This window comes from Leucoraja erinacea, chromosome 38, assembly GCF_028641065.1.
Source record: "Leucoraja erinacea ecotype New England chromosome 38, Leri_hhj_1, whole genome shotgun sequence".
Taxonomy (NCBI): Eukaryota; Metazoa; Chordata; class Chondrichthyes; order Rajiformes; family Rajidae; genus Leucoraja; species Leucoraja erinaceus.
The window spans coordinates 6,736,292-6,756,291 of NC_073414.1; the positions used below are offsets into that span (position 1 = coordinate 6,736,292).

At 51.4% G+C, this 20,000-nt stretch overlaps 1 protein-coding gene and 1 long non-coding RNA gene across 4 annotated transcripts in view; both read left to right on the forward strand.

Moving 5' to 3' along the window:
- Nucleotides 1–1,492: 1,492 nt before the first annotated feature.
- LOC129714206 (uncharacterized) lies at nt 1,493–5,020 on the forward strand. Its single transcript, XR_008726324.1, has 3 exons — nt 1,493–1,579; nt 3,480–3,538; nt 4,835–5,020. It is a non-coding gene; the product is annotated as an uncharacterized LOC129714206 (long non-coding RNA).
- Nucleotides 5,021–12,385: 7,365 nt separating this feature from the next.
- Nucleotides 12,386–20,000, forward strand: part of LOC129714207 (calpain-3-like) — a 35,659-nt gene continuing 28,044 nt past the window's right edge. For all 3 annotated transcript variants that reach the window (XM_055663731.1, XM_055663733.1, XM_055663734.1), the window contains exons 1-3: nt 12,386–12,728; nt 14,049–14,118; nt 19,931–20,000. The exon at nt 19,931–20,000 is cut by the window's right edge and continues 49 nt beyond it. In XM_055663731.1, coding sequence (XP_055519706.1) covers nt 12,426–12,728; nt 14,049–14,118; nt 19,931–20,000 — 443 coding nt within the window. In that variant the 5' untranslated portion in view covers nt 12,386–12,425. The remainder of the gene's footprint in view (nt 12,729–14,048; nt 14,119–19,930) is intronic.

A 20,000-nucleotide genomic window follows, 5' to 3' on the forward strand; every position in this document is an offset into this window, starting at 1 on the left:
TGGTGTGCGATGCCCGCACTCCAGGGCGTATCGGGTTCGATCCCGACTGCGGGTGCTGTCTGTACGGAGTTTGCACGTTCTCCCCGTGACTGCGTGGCTTTCCCCCGAGATCTTCCACACTCCAAAGACGTGCGGGTTTGTAGGTTAATTGACTTGGTGTAAAATGTAAATAGTCCCTAGTGTGGGGGGTTGTGTTAGTGTGCGGGGATCGCTGGTTGGCACGGACTCGGTGGGCCGAAGGGCCTGTTTCCGCGCTGTAATTAAACTCAGCGAAACTACACACACACATCCCACCAATTATGGAAACAAAGGATCTTTGAAAGGGAGGGTGCCACGTGATAGAAAGTATTTACTGAGCAGGACCAAACACGCATCCCACAACTGCAAGGCAAACACATTTCAAATGTCAATGGATTTCACAAGTCAGTGGCTATTTTTAAGGCAGAGATAGGTAGATTCTTGATTTCTTGATTAGTACGGGTGTCAGTTATGGGGAGAAGGCAGGAGAATGGGGTTAGGAGGGAGAGATAGATCAGCCATGATTGAATGACAGAGTAGAGCCGATGGGCTGAATGGCCTAATTCTGCTCAGAAGGGAAAAGAATTAGGCCATTCGGCCCATCGAGTCTACTCCGCCATTCAATCATGGCTGATCTATCTTTCCCTCTCAACCCCATTCTCCTGCCTTCTCCCCATAACCCCTGACACCCGTACTGATCAATAACTTGTCAACCTCTGATTTTAAAATACCCAACACCCAATCCTCCACAGCCGTCTGTGGCAATGAATTCCACAGATTCACCACCCTCTGGCTAAAGACATTCCCCCTCATCTTCTTCCCAAAGGAACGTCCTTTAATTCTGAGGCTGTGGCCACTGGTCCTAGACTCTCCCACTAGTGGAAACATCCTCTCCACATCCACTCCATCCAAGCCTTTCACTATTCAGTACGTTTCAATGAGGTTCCCCCAGGGTTGGAGTGGGTGGGTCATGTGTAGCCCAGGCCAGCCCTTGTCCCCAGATACAGGGGTCCAGCTCATCCCACCCAGCCAGAGGGTGCCCAGTGTCCAGGCTTAGTGGAGCCAACTTGCTTTATCCAGCCCAGCCTAGCTTTGTTTAGAGATACAGCGCAGAAAGAGGCCACTCGGACCACCGACCAGCGAACACTATCCTACACACACTAGGGACAATTTACATTCATACCAAGCCAATTGATCGACAAACCCGTAGTCTTTGGAGTGTGGGGGAGGAAACCAAAGATCACGGGGAGAGCGTACAAACTCCGTACAGACAGCACCAGCAGTCCAGATCGAACCCGGGTCTCTGGCGCTGTGAGGCAGTAGCTCTTCGCTGAGCCATCATGCTGCCCAGTTGCGTTTAGAGAAGGATTCCAACCTGAAACGTCCTCCGGAGATGCTGCCCGACCCGCTGAGTTGGTGCAGCACTCGGTGCTGGCTCGAAGGGCCGAACGGCCTACTCCTGCACCTATTGTCTATTGTGTTTTGCTAACGATTTGCGTCTCTCTGTCTTACAGTGGTGGTCGGAGTCTTCATCGTTCCCCTAATCTACAGGAAGCACAAGGTTAGTGTTGGGACACAACTGTCATAGAGACATAGACTCACACAGCACAGAAACAGGCCCTCCTGCCCAACTTGCCCATGCCAGCCAACACGTCCCATCTACACAAGTCTCACCTGACCGTGTTTGGCCCATATCCATATCTAAAATCCTGCCCCATTCATGTACCTGTCTAAATGTTTCTTAAGGTCGACAAAAGTGCTGGAGAAACTCAGCGGGTGCAGCAGCATCTATGGAGCGAAGGAAATAGGCAACGTTTCGGGCCAAAACCCTGTTTCTTAAATGTTGTGATAGTCCCAGCCTCAACTACCTCCTCTGGCAGCTCGTTCCATACACCCACCACCCTTTGTGTGAATAAGTTACCCTTTGAGGTACATGTTAAATCTTTCCCCACTCACCGTAAACCTATGTCCTCTGATTCTCAATGCTCCTAGTCTGGGTAAAAGACTCTGTACATTCACGCCATCTATTCCTCATGATTTTGCACACCTCTATAAGATCACCCCTCATCCTCTGGCGCTCTGAGAAATAGAGTCCTCGCTTGCTCAACCTCCCCCTGTAGCAGTCTGAAGAAGGGTCTCGACCCGAAACGTCACCCATTCTATTTCTCCAGAGATGCTGCCTGTCCCGCTGAGTTACTCCAGCATTTTGTGTCTATCTTCGGTATAAAGCAGCCTCTGCAGTTTTTTCCTGCTAAAGGGCCTGTCCCACTTTCACGACCTAATTCAAGACCTTTTTCATCATGTTAGAAAAAAACGCCCCGACCTACTTGATGCCTCGAGTACCTACGACCAACATCATAACCTCCTACGACCTCGTGACATCCAGTATGAGTCAAGGGCAAAATCGGCAGAGGCCATGAATTTGGTCGTGAAAGTAGGACAGGCCCTTTAAATTTAATAAGGTACAGAATAAATCAGAGCCACCGATGACCAAGGTGGAGCCCACAATGGTTCATTGTTGGCTGTGGAGGAGGTGATGACTGAAGGATACGAACAATGTTTCCACAACGTCACCTATTCCTTTTCTCCAGAGATGCTGCCTGACCCGCTGACTCTTATCACTGTGACGGGCATTGCCTGCTACAGATGCCAAGCTACTAGTAGAGGGTCACAAGTAGCTGGGCAGAGGGCACACTAACAACCCACTCAACCGCCTTCACACTGGGTGATGGGCACAGAAAGCTGGAGTAACTCAGCGGGACAGGCACCAACTCCAGAGAGAATGAATGGGCGATGTTTCAGGTCGAGACCCTTCTTCAGACTGGTTCGGGATAAGGGAAACGAGAGATGTAGATGGTGATGTGGAGAGATGAAGAACAATGAATGAAAGATGTGCAAAAACGTACGATGATGAAGGAAACAGGCTGTTTGTGCCAAAGATCCTCTAGCGGAGCAAGATAGACCACTCCTGCTAAATACAATGGGCTGACGTGTAGTACGCAACGGAGCGGAACGTGGGCCTTTTGTTCATCCATTTTAGTAACCCGACCCGACCCGCAGTGTAATCAACGTTGCGGGGGAACAGTTTGTGTTAATAAATTTAAATTCTGAAAATGAGGAGAAGATTTCTACCAAAGAACTTTTTATTTTTACGAGGATGTTTCCGTAACCGGCTTCCGTCTCCGCACTAGTATCTTTGGGATCTTTGGTGCGGAGACGGAAGCCGGTTACGGAAATGGGGGCCGAACATCACCCATGGATCTGCCCGTGACCCGTACTACGACTTTATCGTCGAGTGGACGATCTTGCTCGCTAGAGGATCTTTGGTTTGTAGGGTGAAAACGGGAAGCTGGTGCAACTTGGGTGGGGGAGGGATGGAGAGAGAGGGAATGCCGGGGCTACCTGAAGTGAGAGTAATCAATAGACTGGCCTTCACACTGGTGTCTTCTCCCCCTATCCAGGCTCAGATTAACCAATACCTCGGACTCCTGAGAGGACAGATAAAGGACCTGACAGCTAAGTACGTTTTCATTGATTGCTGTTGGATCTTCTCAGGGGGCTGGCTGATATTTTGTTCCCTCTCAACCCCATTCTCTTGCCTTCCCTGACCTCCCCCCAACATTCCCTGCCACAGAGGGCAGTGGAGGCCAAATCACTGGATGGATTTAAGAGAGAGTTAGATAGAACTCTAGGGGCTAGTGGAGTCAAGGGATATGTGGAGAAGGCAGGCATTGATAGGGGATGATCAGCCATGATCACAATGAATGGCGGTGCTGGCTCGAAGGGCCGAATGGCCTCCTCCTGCACCTATTGTCTATGTTTCTATGATAAATCATGAAATTATGCCTTTTAGCTTCATTTACGTGCTTCAATTGAATTATGTTGCAATCACAAGTATCTGCTTGATATGAAATTAGATAGAAACATAGAAGCATAGAGATTAGGTGCAGGAGTAGGCCATTCGGCCCTTCGAGCCTGCACTGCCATTCAATATGGTCATGGCTGATCATCCAACTCGGTATCCTGTACCTGCCTTCTCTCCATACCCCTTGATCCCTTTAGCCACAAGGGCCATATCTAACTCCCTCTTAAATATAGCCAATGATCTGGCCTCAACTACCTTCTGTGGCAGAGAATTCCACAGATTCACCACTCTCTGTGTGAAATTCCAGAGATTCATCCTATATAAATCCTATATACGGGTTATGCATTAAATAAAGACATTAGTAAATTTGAATATGTTTAATTGAATGTATCAGGAAAACCTGTGTAAGGGCTAACAGTGGTACACCACCGCATTTCTTATCCATGCCTGGGAATGAATGGCGGTGCTGGCTCGAAGGGCCGAATGGCCTTCCCCTGCACCTATTTTCTATGGTAATCAATTCCTATCGCAGTCGCTGCCTCAAAAAGGCTGGCAGCATCATCAAGGACCCACACCATCCTGGCCACACACTCATCTTCCCGCTACCTTCAGGTAGAAGGTACAGGAGCCTGAAGACTGCAACGTCCAGGTTCAGGAATAGCTACTTCCCCACAGCCATCAGGCTATTAAACCTGGCTTGGACAAAACTCTGAACATTAATAGTCCATTATCTGTTATTTGCACTTTATCAGTTTATTTATTCATGTGTGTGTATACGTATATAGTGGGATATGGACACACTGATCTGTTTTGTAGTCAATGCTTACTATGTTCCGTTGTGCTGAAGCAAAGCAAGAATTTCATTGTCCTGTCAGGGACTCATGACAATAAACTCTCTTGAATCTTGAATCTTCCCCCTTCCCACACTTTGTGTCTTCTCTTCCCTTGCAGAATCCAGGCCAAGCTCCCGGGATCGAGACCCAAGGTGGAATAGCGGCGGAAGAACAAGGACCCCAAGATCCAACTCCGGGAGCCAGTTGCATTCACCCACGGTTGTTCAGTGATAGTCTTAACCTTGCCAGCTGTCTCACGCACCAGCGCTGGGAGCCACGCGCGCAGCGCACACACACACACACACACACACACACACACACACACACACACACACACACACACACACACACACACACACACACACACACACACACACACACACACACACACACACACACAAACCCACCCCCGTCTCTAAGCAATTAAGATCTGCCCCCCCGTTCACATGAAGTAAACCTGGTTTAATGTGGATTTGGGCCCAAGTCACCCTTTAAGAAAGAACTGCACAGATGCTGGCACAATCGAAGGTAGACAAAAATGCTGGAGAAACTCAGCGGGTGCAGCAGCATCGATCAATGCTGCCTCACCCGCTGTGTTTCTCCAGCATTTTTGTCTGCCCTCAAGAAGCAAGCTGGCCACAACTCCACATCCATACCACGTGACCTTGTGTGATCCCGGGGCTTTGGGAGGGGGGAGGTGGAGTTGGGAATGCCATTGATCTCGGCAGGGTCAGGATTTTGACTGGGTTTTTGGGAATGGGAGGGGGTGGGAAACAGGGGAGTTGTTGGGTGGGGGGCTTCCAATGGAGCGGGAGGGGGTTTGAGGGAGTGGGGGCGGGGGGGGTACAGGATATGGGGAATTTTAGGGTGTGGGCATTGAAGGGTTTATTTAGGGGACAGCGATTTGTCCTTGGGCAGGGTTAACAGAGTGGGTTCGGGTCACCATTAGGTTAATATGGGTCTGGGATACAGGACCTTGTGGGTGAGATGGCAATAGGCCGAGGGAATTGAGGGCTAGGAGATTCATCGGGAAGGGTTTAGTTTCAGCTCGGGGTGGGATTTGATGAAGGGTCTCAAACGTGGGAAAAGGTTTTGGCCCATCAAGCAAGACAAAATGGAATTGACTGTAATCTCAGCAGGAGGGGCTTGGGGCATGTTGACACATGTGCCTGCACTGCCCATCCTCGCCAACCAAGCTGAACCCGCGGCGGAGACTCACTCATCAACACAGAGGAGGGAATCAACCGGGAATTCTGAGCCAGCCAGGGAATTCCATCAGTGTGTGTGTGAGTAGGAACAGCAGATGCTGGTTTACACTGAAGATCGACACGAAATGCTGGAGTAACTCAGCAAGTGAGGCAGCATCTCTGGAGGTCATGGGTCGGTGGCGTTTCAGGTCGAGACCCTTCTTCAAATTCACGTCTCGACCCGAAATGCCACCTTTTCCTTTTCTCCAGTGATGTTGCCTGACCCGCTGAGTTACCCCAGCATTGTGTGTGTGTGTGTGTGTTCTGGCGTATATCATTGTGACCAGGACTACCCAATCATCCATTCACGCGGTCCAATGTCTTGCCTGCCAAGACCATCCAAAATGTAGAAACAGACGCTGGTGTACCAAGGAAAAAGGCAAAATGCAGGCGTAACTCAGCAGGTCAGGCAGCATCCATGGAGAACATGGATAGGTGACGTTTTGGGTCGGGACGTTTTGGCTCCATATTGAAGAAGGATCCCAACCTGAAACATCACCTATCCAATTTTGAAGAAGGGTCTTAACCCTAAATGTCGCCTATCCATATTATGGAGTCATACAGTGTGGAAACAGGCCCTTCGGCCCAACTTGCCCACACTGACCAACATGTCACATCTACACAAGCCCCTACTTGCCCATATCCATTGAAACCTGTCCTATCCATGTACCAGTTTAATTGCTCCTTAAACGGTGCAATAGTCCCTGCCTCAACTACCTCCTCCGGCAGCTCGTTCCGTACACCCACCACCTTTTGTAGAAGGGTCCCGATGCTAAACGTCACCAGTCCATGTTCTCCAGGGATGCTGCCTGACCAACTGAGTTACTCTAGCACTTAGCACCTTTCCATCTCCACAACTGTGAGAGTGGTGAGGGGAGGGGAGGGAACAATTTGGATCGGGGATGGGCTCTCGGGAGTATCTATTTATAAGGAAGAGTGCTTACAATGTATTATACAAAGCACCAACAAAACACATCTATTACATATGAAGACTCTTACATCTGCATGCAATTCCTGTTACACTTTATGCCGTTATAAATTCCAATGTCATTTCTATAAATGGGGAATCTCTATGTAAACATGTCACGCTGCGATTGCAGCCTCCCGCCAGTGGGAGTGCCGTAGCTCTATCTGGGGAAAGACAAGGGTATTTTGCGGGTTGCGTTATTGATTCCTGTTTCTGCGTTTCTAATGGATGATCCCAGTGGGAAAACCGGCCATGGTTACAAGGGACAGCTACCACCCCCCCCCCACCCCCACCCCGCGGTAAGAACCGTCTCGATAAGAAACGGCGCCTCATATTCCACTTGGGTAGCTCACAACCCAACGGTATCAACATTGAACACTCCAATCTTAAGTAACCTTCATGAGTTCTAGGAGCAGAATTAGGCCATTCGCCCCCATCAAGTCTATTCCGCCATACAATCATGGCTGATCTTTCTTTCCCTCTCAACCCTCATTCTCCTGCCTACTCCCCGTAACCCCTGACACCCGTACTGATCAAGTGTCTATCTATCTCTGCCATAACAATATCCATTGACTTTGGTGGCGATGAATTCCACAGATTCTCCATCTTGAACCCTCCCTGCCTCCCCTGGACTCGCACCTCTTTCTTCTCTCCACCCCCCCCTCCTCATTTCTCCCCCTACATTCATTCCTCTGGCTTCATAATTTGCAACTCATTCCTGTTTCACGCCTTCTGCTTTTATCTCTGGCCTTTGATCCGACCATCTGCCTATCAAACGTCCTCCCTGGCCTGTGTTCACCTATCACCCGCCAAGCTTTGTCCTGCCCCTCTCTCCCCCCCCCCCCCCCCCCCCCCCCCCCCCCCCCCCCCCACCATCAGCCTGAAGAAGGGTTCATCTACTCACATTCTCTGGAGATGAATGAATACTTTATTGTCACGGTGAAATTCTTGGGTTACGTACCCAAGGTATGCCAAGAGTCGCTACGTAAAGGGCAGCAACAAGGTTACTTAAGCCCCTGTCCCACTTAGGAGACCTAAACAGCAACCTCTGGTGACCTTGCCCGCCACCCAAAAAAAAATCAAGGTCGAGGTGACCTGCAACCTCCTACCACCTCCCACGCATGCGTTGAAAACCTTCCTCGACTATGAAGAAAACCGGCTTAGACTAGACCTGCCACTAAAAAATGATCGATTTTATAAACGGCAACCTATTTTTAGTCGAGGCCGGTTTTAATCATGATGAAAAAATAGCAGCGACCTCGATGAAGCCTCGACAACCACACGGACACCACATTAGGGAGAGTGACCAAAACCTCCGGTGACCTGATGGAAACCTTGGGTGGCGGGCAAGGTCACCAGAGGTTGCTGTTTAGGTCTCCTAAGTGGGACATGGGGCTTAAGTACCCCATGCTAGCCCCCCCCCCCCCCACGCTGGGCCCTCCTATCTGCCTGACCCGCTGGGTTACTCCAGCACTCTTGAGTCCCACCTAACGTTAACCAGCTACAGGGAGTTTACATGGACCGAGCCCATTGGAGATGTGGACACAGGAATTAGTGACCGAGCCAGACCTCAACGCAGGGGGGCAGGGTATATCTGTACTGCCTGTGCACCACAGAGGCGGTTGTCTTGTGGAAGGTAAACGACACTTGAATAAAACTGCTGTTTTCAGACTTTTTGGATTGTGTGCAAATGTCGAAGGAGAACGTGAACGGAAGGGGAGGGGGGGGGGGGGGGGGCGTGGTGGGAGGGCGCGGCTTGATCCTGGTTCCATGTTATATTCCTAAAACAAACTCGACTCTCCTTATAACCACAGCCCTCCATTCCATGCAGTATCTAGTGCTTCTCCTCCTCACTCTCTGTGTAGTTACGCCATCGTTCATCACAAGGTCATCAGAACAATGTCCTGTCCTAGTGCCTTACAACTTGGATAGAGTGGATGTGGAGAGGATGTTTCCACTAGTGGGAGAGTCCATGGGAGAGTCCATGACCAGAGGTCACAGCCTCAGATTGAAAGGGCGTTCCTTTGGGAACGAGATGAGGAGGAATATCTTTAGTCAGTGGGTGGTGAATCTGTAGAATTCATTGCCACAGATGGCTGCAGTGGCCACGTCAGTGGATATTTTCACAGCAGAGATGGATAGATTGTTGATTAGTACAGATGGCAGGGGTTGTGGGGAGAATGGGGTTAGGAAGGAGAGATCGATCAACCATGATTGGATGGTGGAGTAGACTTGATGGGCCGAATGGCCTAAATTTGCTCCTATCAGTTATGACCTTATGAACTTTTTTATACCGTTGCACCAAGGAATTCCAAGTCCTATACAGTCCTCATCAACTCTGCCTATGCATGCAAGAGTGTCAAATGCCTTCTTCAATACTATATCCACCAGTGTCACCATTTGCAGGGAGCTATGAAGGTGGAGGGTGCCTCTGTTTACTTGTATATCAGCTATGTGGTATTTAATGTTAAGTTTGTTTAGTTTTGAGGTCCAGCGCGGAAACAGGCCCTTCGGCCCATCTAGTCCGTGCCGACCAGCGATCCCCGCATATTAACGCCATCCTACACACGCTAGGGACAATTTTACATTTTACACCAAGCCAATTAACCTACAAACCTGCACGTCTTTGGAGTGTGGGAGGAAACCGAAGCTCCCGGGGAAAACCCACGCAGGTCACTGGGGAGAACGTGCAAACTCCGTACAGACAGCACCCGTAGTCAGGATCGAACCCGGGTCTCTGGTGCTGTGAGGTAGCGACTCTACCCCTGCGCCACCTACTCAGCTCACATCTGTCTGAATTAAACTCCATCTGCCACTGCTCTGCCCAGCATTCCATCTGCATGTCCCTCTGCTTCATTAGTGAAACAAACAGAGTTAGGTCATTTGACCCATCAAGTCCACCCCACCATTCAATCAAGGCTGACCTGTCTTTCCCTCTCAACCCCATTCTCCTGCCTTCTCCCCGTAAACCCCTGACACCCGTTTCCCTCCACACCTTTCACTACCTAATACCATTGTGTTGTCTGCAAACGTACGAACACAGTTGTACATATGAGTGGTGGCGCAGCGGTAGAGTTGCTGCCTCACAGCGCCAGAGACCCAGGTTTGATCCTGACTTCGGGTGCTGTCTGTGTGGAGTTTGCAGGTTCTCCCCGTGTGGTGTACTACAGACGGCGGCAAAGATCATAGAGTGGGTTCTGTAGGTTAATTGGCCTCTCTGTCAGTGTGCAGGGAGTGGGTGATTCAATCGGATTACATGGAACTACTGTTATCTATGATCTTTGATCTCCTCTGTGTTATCACCCTCAGCCTAAATGTTCCCTGATTGAAAGATAATACATCTATTGTTGCCCTGAACACATCATTAGTGATGTTTATTTTTTTATTGCCTCTCCTAACATGATCTTTATCACCTTCACAACATTGCAACCTGTTCTCACGGTGTTTCCTCAGTATGTAAGTTCCTAAAACAACCATATGACAAACATTGGACACGCTAGAGACAGGGAACATGTTCCCGATGTTGGGGGAGTCCAGAACCAGGGGCCACACACACAGTTTAAGAATAAGGAGTAAGCCATTTAGAACGGAGACGAGGAAACACTTTTTCTCACAGAGAGTGGTGAGTCTGTGGAATTCTCTGCCTCAGAGGCCGGTTCTCTGGATGCTTTCAAGAGAGAGCTAGATAGGGCTCTTAAAGATAGTGGAGTCAGGGGATATGGGGAGAAGGCAGGAACGGGGTACTGATTGTGGATGATCAGCTATGATCACAGACCGGGTTCGATCCCGATTACAGGTGCTGTCTGTATGGAATTTGCACGTTCTCCCTGTGGACCAGGTGGGTTTTCTCCAGGAGGCAGTCGCACTACCCGCTGTGCCACTATGTCCAAAATGTGACAGGTATCTGTTGAGAATCCAGAGGCTCACCTGTCATTAAACATTGAAAGATACGGCACGGACACAGGCCCTTTGGCCCATCTAGTCCGCGCTGACCATCGATCACCAGTCCACACTAGTTCCGTGTTATCCCATTTTACCACCCACTCCCGACACACTAGGGGCAATTTACAGGGAGGCCAATTAACCTACAGAACCCGCACGTCTTTGGGACGTGGGAGGAAACCGGAGCACCCGGAGGAAACCCACGCGATCACAGGGAGAGCGTGCAAACTCCAGGCAGAGGTCAGGATCGAACCTGGGTCCCTGGCGCTCTGAGGCAGCAGCACTACCTGCTGGTTGGTTGTGGGGATGTCGAGGGCCTCTGTCGGACAGTGCCATTACAGCGGGGCGGCTGAGGTAACGTTCATCCCGAAGATAAGACACAAAAATGCTGGAGCAACTCAGCGGGACAGGCAGCATCTCTGGAGAGAAGGAATGGGTGACGTTTCGGGTCGAGACCCTCCTTCAAACCCTTATCTCCGGTGAGAGTTCCGCAGGGGAGGGACTGGGGGGTAAGAGTGAGGCAGGGTTCATTGGCTAGATACAAATGTAAAATTGTCCAAGTTGGCGATATGCAGAGTACTGGCCTGCCGACTACAAGGTTCAGAAGGTGCAGAAGGATGGGGAGTAGACAGTGGGGGAGAGAAGGGAGGGGAATGGAGAGAGGAGGGGAGGGGAGGAGAGAGGAGAGGAGAGGGGATGGGGATGATGGAGGGGAGGGGGGAGAGAGGGAGAGGGAGGGGGGGGATGAGAGAGGAGGGGAGGAGGGGAGGAAGAGGAGGGGAGGGGGAGGAGAGGGGAGGAGAGGGGGGGGGGGGAGGGGAGGGGAGGGGGGTGGGAGCGGGGGGAGGGGAGGGGGAGGGGATGGGGAGAGGGGGGGGAGGAGGTGGGGGGGAGAGGGAGGGGAGGGGGGAGAGGGGATGGGGAGAGGGGCGGGAGGGGGGGGAGGGGAGGGAGGAGGGGGGAGGGGGGGGATGAGGGAGGGGACGGAGAGAGGGATGGGGGGGAGAGGGGATGGGGAGGGGGGGAGGGGGGGAGAGAGGGGGGGGGAGGGGGAGGGGGAGGAGTGGAGAGAGGGAGAGAGGAGGGGGGGAGAGGGGGGAGGGGAGGAGGAGGGCGAGCAGGGAGGGGGAGGGGGGGGGGAGGAGGGGAGGGGAGGGGGGGGGGTGGAGCAGAGAGGGGAGAGAGAGGGGGGGAGGAGAGGGGGAGGGGGAGAGAGGGGAGGGGGGGGAGGAGGGGAGGGGGAGGGGAGGAGGAGAGGGGAGGGAGGGGGGAGGAGGAGGGGATGGGGAGGGGAAGGGGATGAGGGGAGGGGTGGAGGGGGGGGGAGAGAGGGAGGGGGGGGAGGGGAGTAGGGGAGGAGAGAGGGGGGAGAGAGAGAGAGGGAGAAGGGAGAGAGGGGAAGAGGAGAGAGGGAGTAGAGAGGTACGAGGGGAGGAGGTGGAGTGGTTGGGAGAGGGGAGTATAGGGGAGGAGAGAGGGGAGGAGAGGAGAGGGTAAGAGAGAGAGAGTGAGTGAGGGAGGGACTAGTATAGACGGGCAGCAGCGCCAGCGCGATGGGAAACACCAGCTCACCAGGTTCCCGCGACCCCTCTCCCGAGAGATTCCCCGGGCCGGGGGAGAGGGAGCCCAGTCCCGGGGAGGGAGAGCCCCTGCCCAGTGAGGGCGGCTCCGGCTCCGGCTCCGGCTCCGCCGCGGGTTCCAGGGACGATCCGATCCCGTTCCGGGGGCAGCGCTTCGAGCTGATCCGCCGCGAGTGTCTGCGGGACCGGCGCCTGTTCGTGGATCGCACCTTCCCCGCCGACGCGACCTCCCTTGGCTCCATGTCGGAGCCCGGGGTACAGTGGGTGCGGGCCACGGTGAGTGGGGCAGGGGAGGGGAGAGGGGAGGGGGGGGAGAGAGGGGGGAGAGAGGGGGAGAGGGAGAGGGCAGGGGAGGTAGAGAGGGAGGGGAGAGGGAGCGAGGGGAGAGGGGAGAGGAGGGGAGGGGACAGAGGAGAGGTTACGCATTTCTGTCGGGAGGGGGAGGGGAGGGGGAGGGGGGGAGGGGAGAGGGGGAGGGAAAGGGAGAGGCGAGGAGAGGGGAGAGGGGCGAGGGGCGGAGGGGGAGAGGGGAGAGAGGGAGAGGAGAGGGGCGAGGGGGGAGAGGGGGGAGGGGGAGAGAGGGGGGGGGGAGGAGGGAGGGGAGGGGGAGAGGGGGGGGGAGAGGGAAAAAAGAGGGGGGGGAGAGGGGAGAGGGGACAGAGGAGAAGGGGGAGGGGGGGGAGTGGGGAGAGAGGGGAGAGGGGGACAGAGGAGAGGGGCGAGGGGGGGGAGAGGGAGAGGGGAGGAGGAAAGGGGCGAGGAGGGGGGAGAGGGGGGGGGGGGAGTGGGGAGAGGGAAGGGGGGGAGAGGGGAGAGATGAGAGCGAGGGGGGAGTGGGGAGAGGGAGAGGGGAGAGATGGGAGAGGCATTCATTCAAACCAAAGATCTTATAGCTTCGCTCTAAGATCTTTGATTCAAACTATCCTGTGTGTCTGTCCCACCGGCGTTACTCTGGAAAGCGTGAGACTAACTCTCCTGTTTCCACGGGGATCCCAAAGTGTGTGTGTGAGAGAGAATGTGTGTGTGTGTACGTGTGCATGTGTGTGTGTTGCTGTGTGTGTGTGTGAGCTGTGTTTGTGTGTGTGTGAGAGAGTGTGTGTGTGTGTGTGTGTGTTGCTGTGTGTGTGTGTGTGTGTGTGTTGCTGTGTGTGTGTGTGTGTGTTGTGTGTGTGTGTGTGTGTGAGAGTGCGTGTGTGTGTGTGTTGCTGTGTGTGTGTGTGTGTGTGTGTCGCTGTGTGTGTGTGTGTGTGTGTGTGTGTGCTGTGTGTGTGTGTGTGTGTGTGTGTTGCTGTGTGTGTGTGTGTGTGTGAGTGTGTGTGTGTGTGTGTGTGTGTGTGTGTGTGTGTGTGTGTGTGTGTGTGCGTGTTGCTGTGTGTGTGTGTGTGTGTGTGTGTTGCTGTGTGTGTGTGTGTTGCTGTGTGTGTGTGTGTGTGTGTGTGTGTGTGTGTGTGTGTGTGTGTGTGTGTGTGTGTGTGAACAGGGGGGTCCCGTGGAGAGTCTATCAATGTCAGTATTTACAGGTACATCCTGTAGTATTGGCCGCGGTCGCTGGGAATCAGAAGTCCTTACACCAAGCCGTTTTGATTTGATTTCCAGAAACTCTTAAAAAATCCTCAGTTCTTTATCGACTCGTTCAGCACCACGGACATAGTCCAGGGGAATTTGGGTGAGTGTTGTTTCTTTGGTGCTTTGATAACCTTTGTTTCAGCAGCTCCAGCGAATGTTTGTTCTGTACACCTGACGTTGGCTGGATGTGAGCTTTAGTTTAGGTTTGGGGCTGTGCGCTGGTGCAGCGGTAGAGTTGCTGCCTCACAGCGCCAGAATCCCAGGTTCGATCCTGACCGCGGGTGCTTGTCTCTACAGAGTTTGAAGAAGGGTAACGTTGCCTATTTCCTTCCCTCCACAGATGCTGCTGCACCCGCTGAGTTTCTCCAGCATTTTTGTGTACCTTCTCCAGAGTTTTAGTTTAGTTTAAGGGGGATCTGCAGATGCTGGAAAATCGAAGGTAGACAAAAATGCTGGAGAAACTCCGCGGGTGCAGCAGCATCTATGGAGCGAAGGAATGAAACCTTGCCTACTGCCCTCGCTCCATAGATTCTCCAGCAGTTTTGTTTAGTTTCGTTTAGTGACTTGAGTCTCTAGTGGTACAGTGAAAAGCCAGTCAACAGAAAGGCAATATGTGATTACAATCGAGCCATTTACAGTGTATAGGTACAAAAGTCATAAGGTGACAAGAGTAGAATTAGGCCATTCGGCCCATCAAGTCTACTCCACCATTCAGTCATGGCTGATCTATCTCTCCCTCCTTTCTTAAGGGGTTGGACAGGCTAGATGCTGGAAGATTGCTCCCGATGTTGGGGAAGTCCAGGACAAGGGGTCACAGCTTAAGGATAAGGGGGAAATCCTTTAAAACCGAGATGAGAAGAACTTTTTTCACACAGAGAGTGGTGAATCTCTGGAACTCTCTGCCACAGAGGGTAGTTGAGGCCACAGTTCATTGGTTATATTTAAGAGGGAGTTAGATGTGGCCCTTGTGGCTAAAGGGATCAGAGGGTATGGAGAGAAGGCAGGTACGGGATACTGAGTTGGATGATCAGCCATGATCATATTGAATGGCGGTGCAGGCTCGAAGGGCCGAATGGCCTACTCCTGCACCTAATTTCTATGTTTCCTAACCCCATTCTCCTCATATCTACCAATCTCCACCGACTTGGCCTCCACAGCTGTCTGTGGCAATGAATTCCACAGATTCACCACCCTCTGGCTAAAGAAATTCCTCCTCATCTCCTTCCTAAAGGAACGTCCTTCAATTCTCCTTTAATACAGGATAAGGGAATAACGTTTAGTGCAAGGTAAAGCCAGTAAAGTCTGATCAAGGATAGTCCAAGCATCACCGAAGAGGTAGGTAGATAGTTCAGTACTGCTCTCTGCTTGTGGACCGGGTCTCAAGGGACACAGTGGTGCCGTGGTAGAGTCCCTGTCAGCCAGGCAGCATCTGTGGAAAGCGACACAAAATGCTGGAGTAACTCAGCGGGTCAGGCGTCAGTCCTTGAGAACATGGATAGGTGACATTTCGGGTCGAGACCCTTCTTCAGACCCTTTAGACTTTTGCGCGGAAACAGGCCCTTCGGCCAATCGAGTCCGTGCCGACCAGCGATCCCCGCACACTCACATTATTTTTTGCAACAATGATCACAATTTTTACCAAAGCCAATTTAACCTGGAAACCGGCACGTCTTTGGAGTGTGGGAGGAAACCGGAGATCCCGGAGAAAACCCACGCAGATCACGGGGAGAACCTGCAAACTCCGTACAGACAGCAACCATAGTGGGACCTTAACATTTGATAAGGTCCCACATAGATTAGAGGGCAAAATTAGGGCACATGGTATTGGGGGTAGAGTGCTGACATGGATAGAGAAGTGGTTGGCAGACAGGAAACAAAGAGTAGGGATTAACGGGTTACTTTCAGAATGGCAGGCAGTGACTAGTGGGGTACCGCAAGGCTCGTTGCTGGAACCGCAGCTATTTACAATATACGTACATCAATGATTAGGATGAAGGGATTCAAAGTAACATTAGCAAATTTGCAGATGACACAAAGCTGGGTGGCAGGGCGGTGGAGGCAGGTTCTCTGGATGCTTTCAAGAGAGAGCTAGATAGGGCTCTTAAAGACAGCGGAGTCAGGGGATATGGGGAGATAAGGCAGGAACGGGGTACTGATTGGGGATGATCAGCCATGAACACATTGAATGGCGGTGCTGGCTGGAAGGGCCGAATGGCCTACTCCTGCACCTATTGTCTATTGTAGTCGGGATAGAACTGGGGTCTCTGGTGCTGTGAGGCAGCAACTCTACCGCTGCGCCACCGTGCCGCACGCATTGTGGACAGAGCAACTAGTTAACGTTTTGGGTTCGGGACCTGGTCTTAGATTTGGCGACAGACCGTGTAGAGCAGCTTTGCTCTGTGTCTGCCCCTGTCTTACTTAGGAAACCTGAACGGGAACCTCTGGAGACTTTGCGCCCCACCCAAGGTTTCCGTGCAGTTCCCGGAGGTTGCAGGTAGTTGTCGGAGGTTGCAGGTAGTGGAAGCAGTTAGGGAGACTGACAAAAAACCTCCGGGAACCGCACGGAAACCTTGGGTGGGGCGCAAAGTCTCCAGAGGTTTCCGTTCAGGTTTCCTAAGTGGGACAGGGGAACTTGCACCAGTGCAGAGAGAGCCAGAGAGAGAGAGAGATACACTCTGTATCTAACCTACGCCAGGAGCGTGTGATGGAAATTTGGAACAAACCCATGCACTAAATAACCTGGCAGTTATAGATATTTACTAGATAAGTGTTATGCAACATATCCACAGATTGCGCAACATCTGTTTCCTTTCCAGATGTTGGGATTTGTCTGGGGTATAATGATTAACGATGTCTGTGTGTGTGTGTGTGCGCATCTGTTTATGTGTGTGAGTGTGAGTGTGTCTCTGTGTATGTGAGAACTTGTGTGTGTGTGTCTGCGTGTACTCCTGTATCTCTGTGTGTGCGTGCGTCTGTGTGAGTGTATGGATGTGCGTGTGCATGTCTGTGCCCGTGTGCGTGCGTGTGTGTGTGTGTGTGTGTATGCATATCTGTGGGTGTGTGTGTGTGCGTGTGTCTGTGCATGTGTGTGCGTGCGTGTGTCTGTGCATGTGTGTGCATGTGTGTTTGTCTGTGCGTGTATGTGTGTGCGTGTGTCTGTGCATGTGTGCGTGCCTGGCATTCAGTGTGTGTGTCTGTGTGTGTGTGTGTGCGTGCATGCGTGTGTGTGTGCGTGCATGCGTGTGTGCTCCTGTGCATCTGTGTAATAATCCTTAATAACAACGACACTATTTGAACCTTGACCTTTTAAATAGCTCGTGAAGATGTTGTCAAATTTAGACACTGGGAACGTTGACAAGTTAGTGGGGATTATTGTTCCCCACTGTATTGGCCCACCTACCACCCACTACAATGCCAACCCACGCCTTCACACTCCAACCCTGCTGGAAAATAACTCTCTACTTGTAGTCGTTTTAGTTTTAGAGATACAGTATGGAAACCGGCCCTTCGGCCCATCGAGTCCGCACCGACCAGCGATCCCCGCACACTAACACCATCCTACACACACACAAGGGACAATTTACATTCACACCAACCAATTAACCTACAAACCTGTACGTCTTTGGAGTGTGGGAGGAAACCGGAGCACCTGGAGAAAACCCACGCAGGTCACGGGGAGAACGTACAAACTCCGCTCAGACAGCACCCGTAGTCGGGGTGGAACTGGGGTCTCTGGAGATACACTCTGTATCTAACCTACGCCAGGAGCGTGTGATGGAAATTTGGATCTAACCCATGCACAAAATAACCTGGCAGTTATCGATATTTACTAGATAAGTGTTATGCAACATATCCACAGATTGTGCAACATCTGTTTCCTTTCCAGATGTTGGGATTTGTCTGGGATATAATGGTTAATGCTGTGTGTGTGTGTGTATCTATGTGTGAGTATGTGAGCGCATGTCTGTGTATCTGTGCGTCTTTGTGCGTGTGTGCATTCGGCCCATCGATTATGCACTGGCCAACAATCCCCGTATATTAACACTATCCTGCACACACCACAACTAGAGAGCAGTGCTGAACTACTATCTACCTCTTTGGTGACCTTCGGACTATCCTTGATCGGACTTTGCTGGCTTTACCTTGCACCTTGAGTATAAGAGCAGGGAGGTTCTACTGCAGTTGTACAGGGTCTTGGTGAGCCACACCTGGAGTATTGCGTACAGTTTTGGTCTCCTAATCTGAGGAAAGACATTCTTGCCATAGAGGGAGTACAGAGAAGGTTCACCGGACTGATTCCTGGGATGTGAGGACTTTCATATGAGGAAAGACTGTATAGACTCGGCTTGTACACGTTGGAATTCAGAAGACTGAGGGGGGATCTTATAGAAACTTACAAAATTCTCAAGGGGTTGGACAGGCTAGATGCAGGAAGATTATTCCCGATGTTGGGGAAGTCCAGAACAAGGGGTCACAGTTTAAGGATAAGAGGGAAGCCTTTTAGGACCGAGATGAGGAAAACATTTTTCACACAGAGAGTGGTGAATCTCTGGAACTCTCTGCCACAGAAGGTAGTTGAGGCCACAGTTAATTGGCTATATTTAAGAGGGAGTTAGATGTGGCCCTTGTGGCTAAAGGGATCGGGGGGTATGGAGAGAAGGCAGGGATGGGATACTGAGTTGGATGATCAGCCATGATCATATTGAATGGTGGTGCAGGCTCGAAGGGCCGAATGGCCTACTCCTGCACCTAATTTCTATGTTTCTATGTTTCTAGGTTCTACTGCAGTTGTACAGGGTCTTGGTGAGACCACACTTGGAGTATTGCGTATATTAAGTCTATGTTTCTATGTAAATGTTATTCCCTTTCTCCTGTATCTATACACTGTAAACGGCTCGATTGTAATCATGTGTTGTCTTTCCGCTGACTGGTTAGCACGCAACAAAAGCTTTTCACTGCACCTCGGTACACATGGCAATAAACTAAACTGAAGACTGTATGAAGGGGCAAACAGGTTTGGGGCCAGAGAAGGGAGATGTTTTGCAATCGTTTTTTGAAATGATAAAGTGCCCTTCACCGTTCCAGAAAAAACAATTTGAAACACCACCAGGAGACAAATCACAACAGGCTTTTGACTGACTACCACGGAAGTCATGTCTTACCATCAGCCAACACTCTCTGCTTTGCTGAGATGACAGAGGGTGAAGCAACTTTCGTTATTTGTGTAACATGGGCAAGTTCTGACAGTAAACATGTTGAGAATTTTAGATCCAATTAGTTTAGTTTATCGTGTAAAAAGGAACTGCAGATGCTGGTTTAAACCGAAGATAGCCACCAAATACTGGAGTAACTCAGCGGGACAGGCAGCATCTCTGGAGAGAAGGAATGGGTGACGTTTCAGGTCGAGACCCTTCCTCAGACTGAGAGTCGGGGGGGGGGGAACGAGAGATATAGACACTGATTATAGAGAGTTGTAGAGAGAAGGCAGGTACGGGATACTGAGTTGGATGATCAGCCATGATCATATTGAATGGCGGTGCAGGCTCGAAGGGCCGAATGGCCTACTCCTGCACCTAATTTCTATGTTTCTATGAATGAATGAGAGATCTGCAAAAAGGTAACAATGGTAAAGGAAACCGGCCATTGATAGCCGTGAGCTAGGTGAAAATGAGTTGCAGCCAATAAATGACAGTGAAACTAGTACAACGACTCGGATGGGGCAGGGATGAGTAGAGAGGGGATGCAAGGTTTACTTGAAGTTAGAGAAACTGCAGATGCTGGTTTAAAACCACAGATAGACACAAGAAATAGCTGACGAAGGGTCTTGACCCGAAACGTCACCTGTTTCCTTCTCCCCCCCCCCCTCTCTTCCATTCCCATTAACCTCCCTCCTCCAACACCACCCCCTGCAGGTGACTGCTGGTTCCTGGCGGCAATGTCCTCTCTGACCCTCGACGGCAGCCTCTTCAACTATGTGGTCCC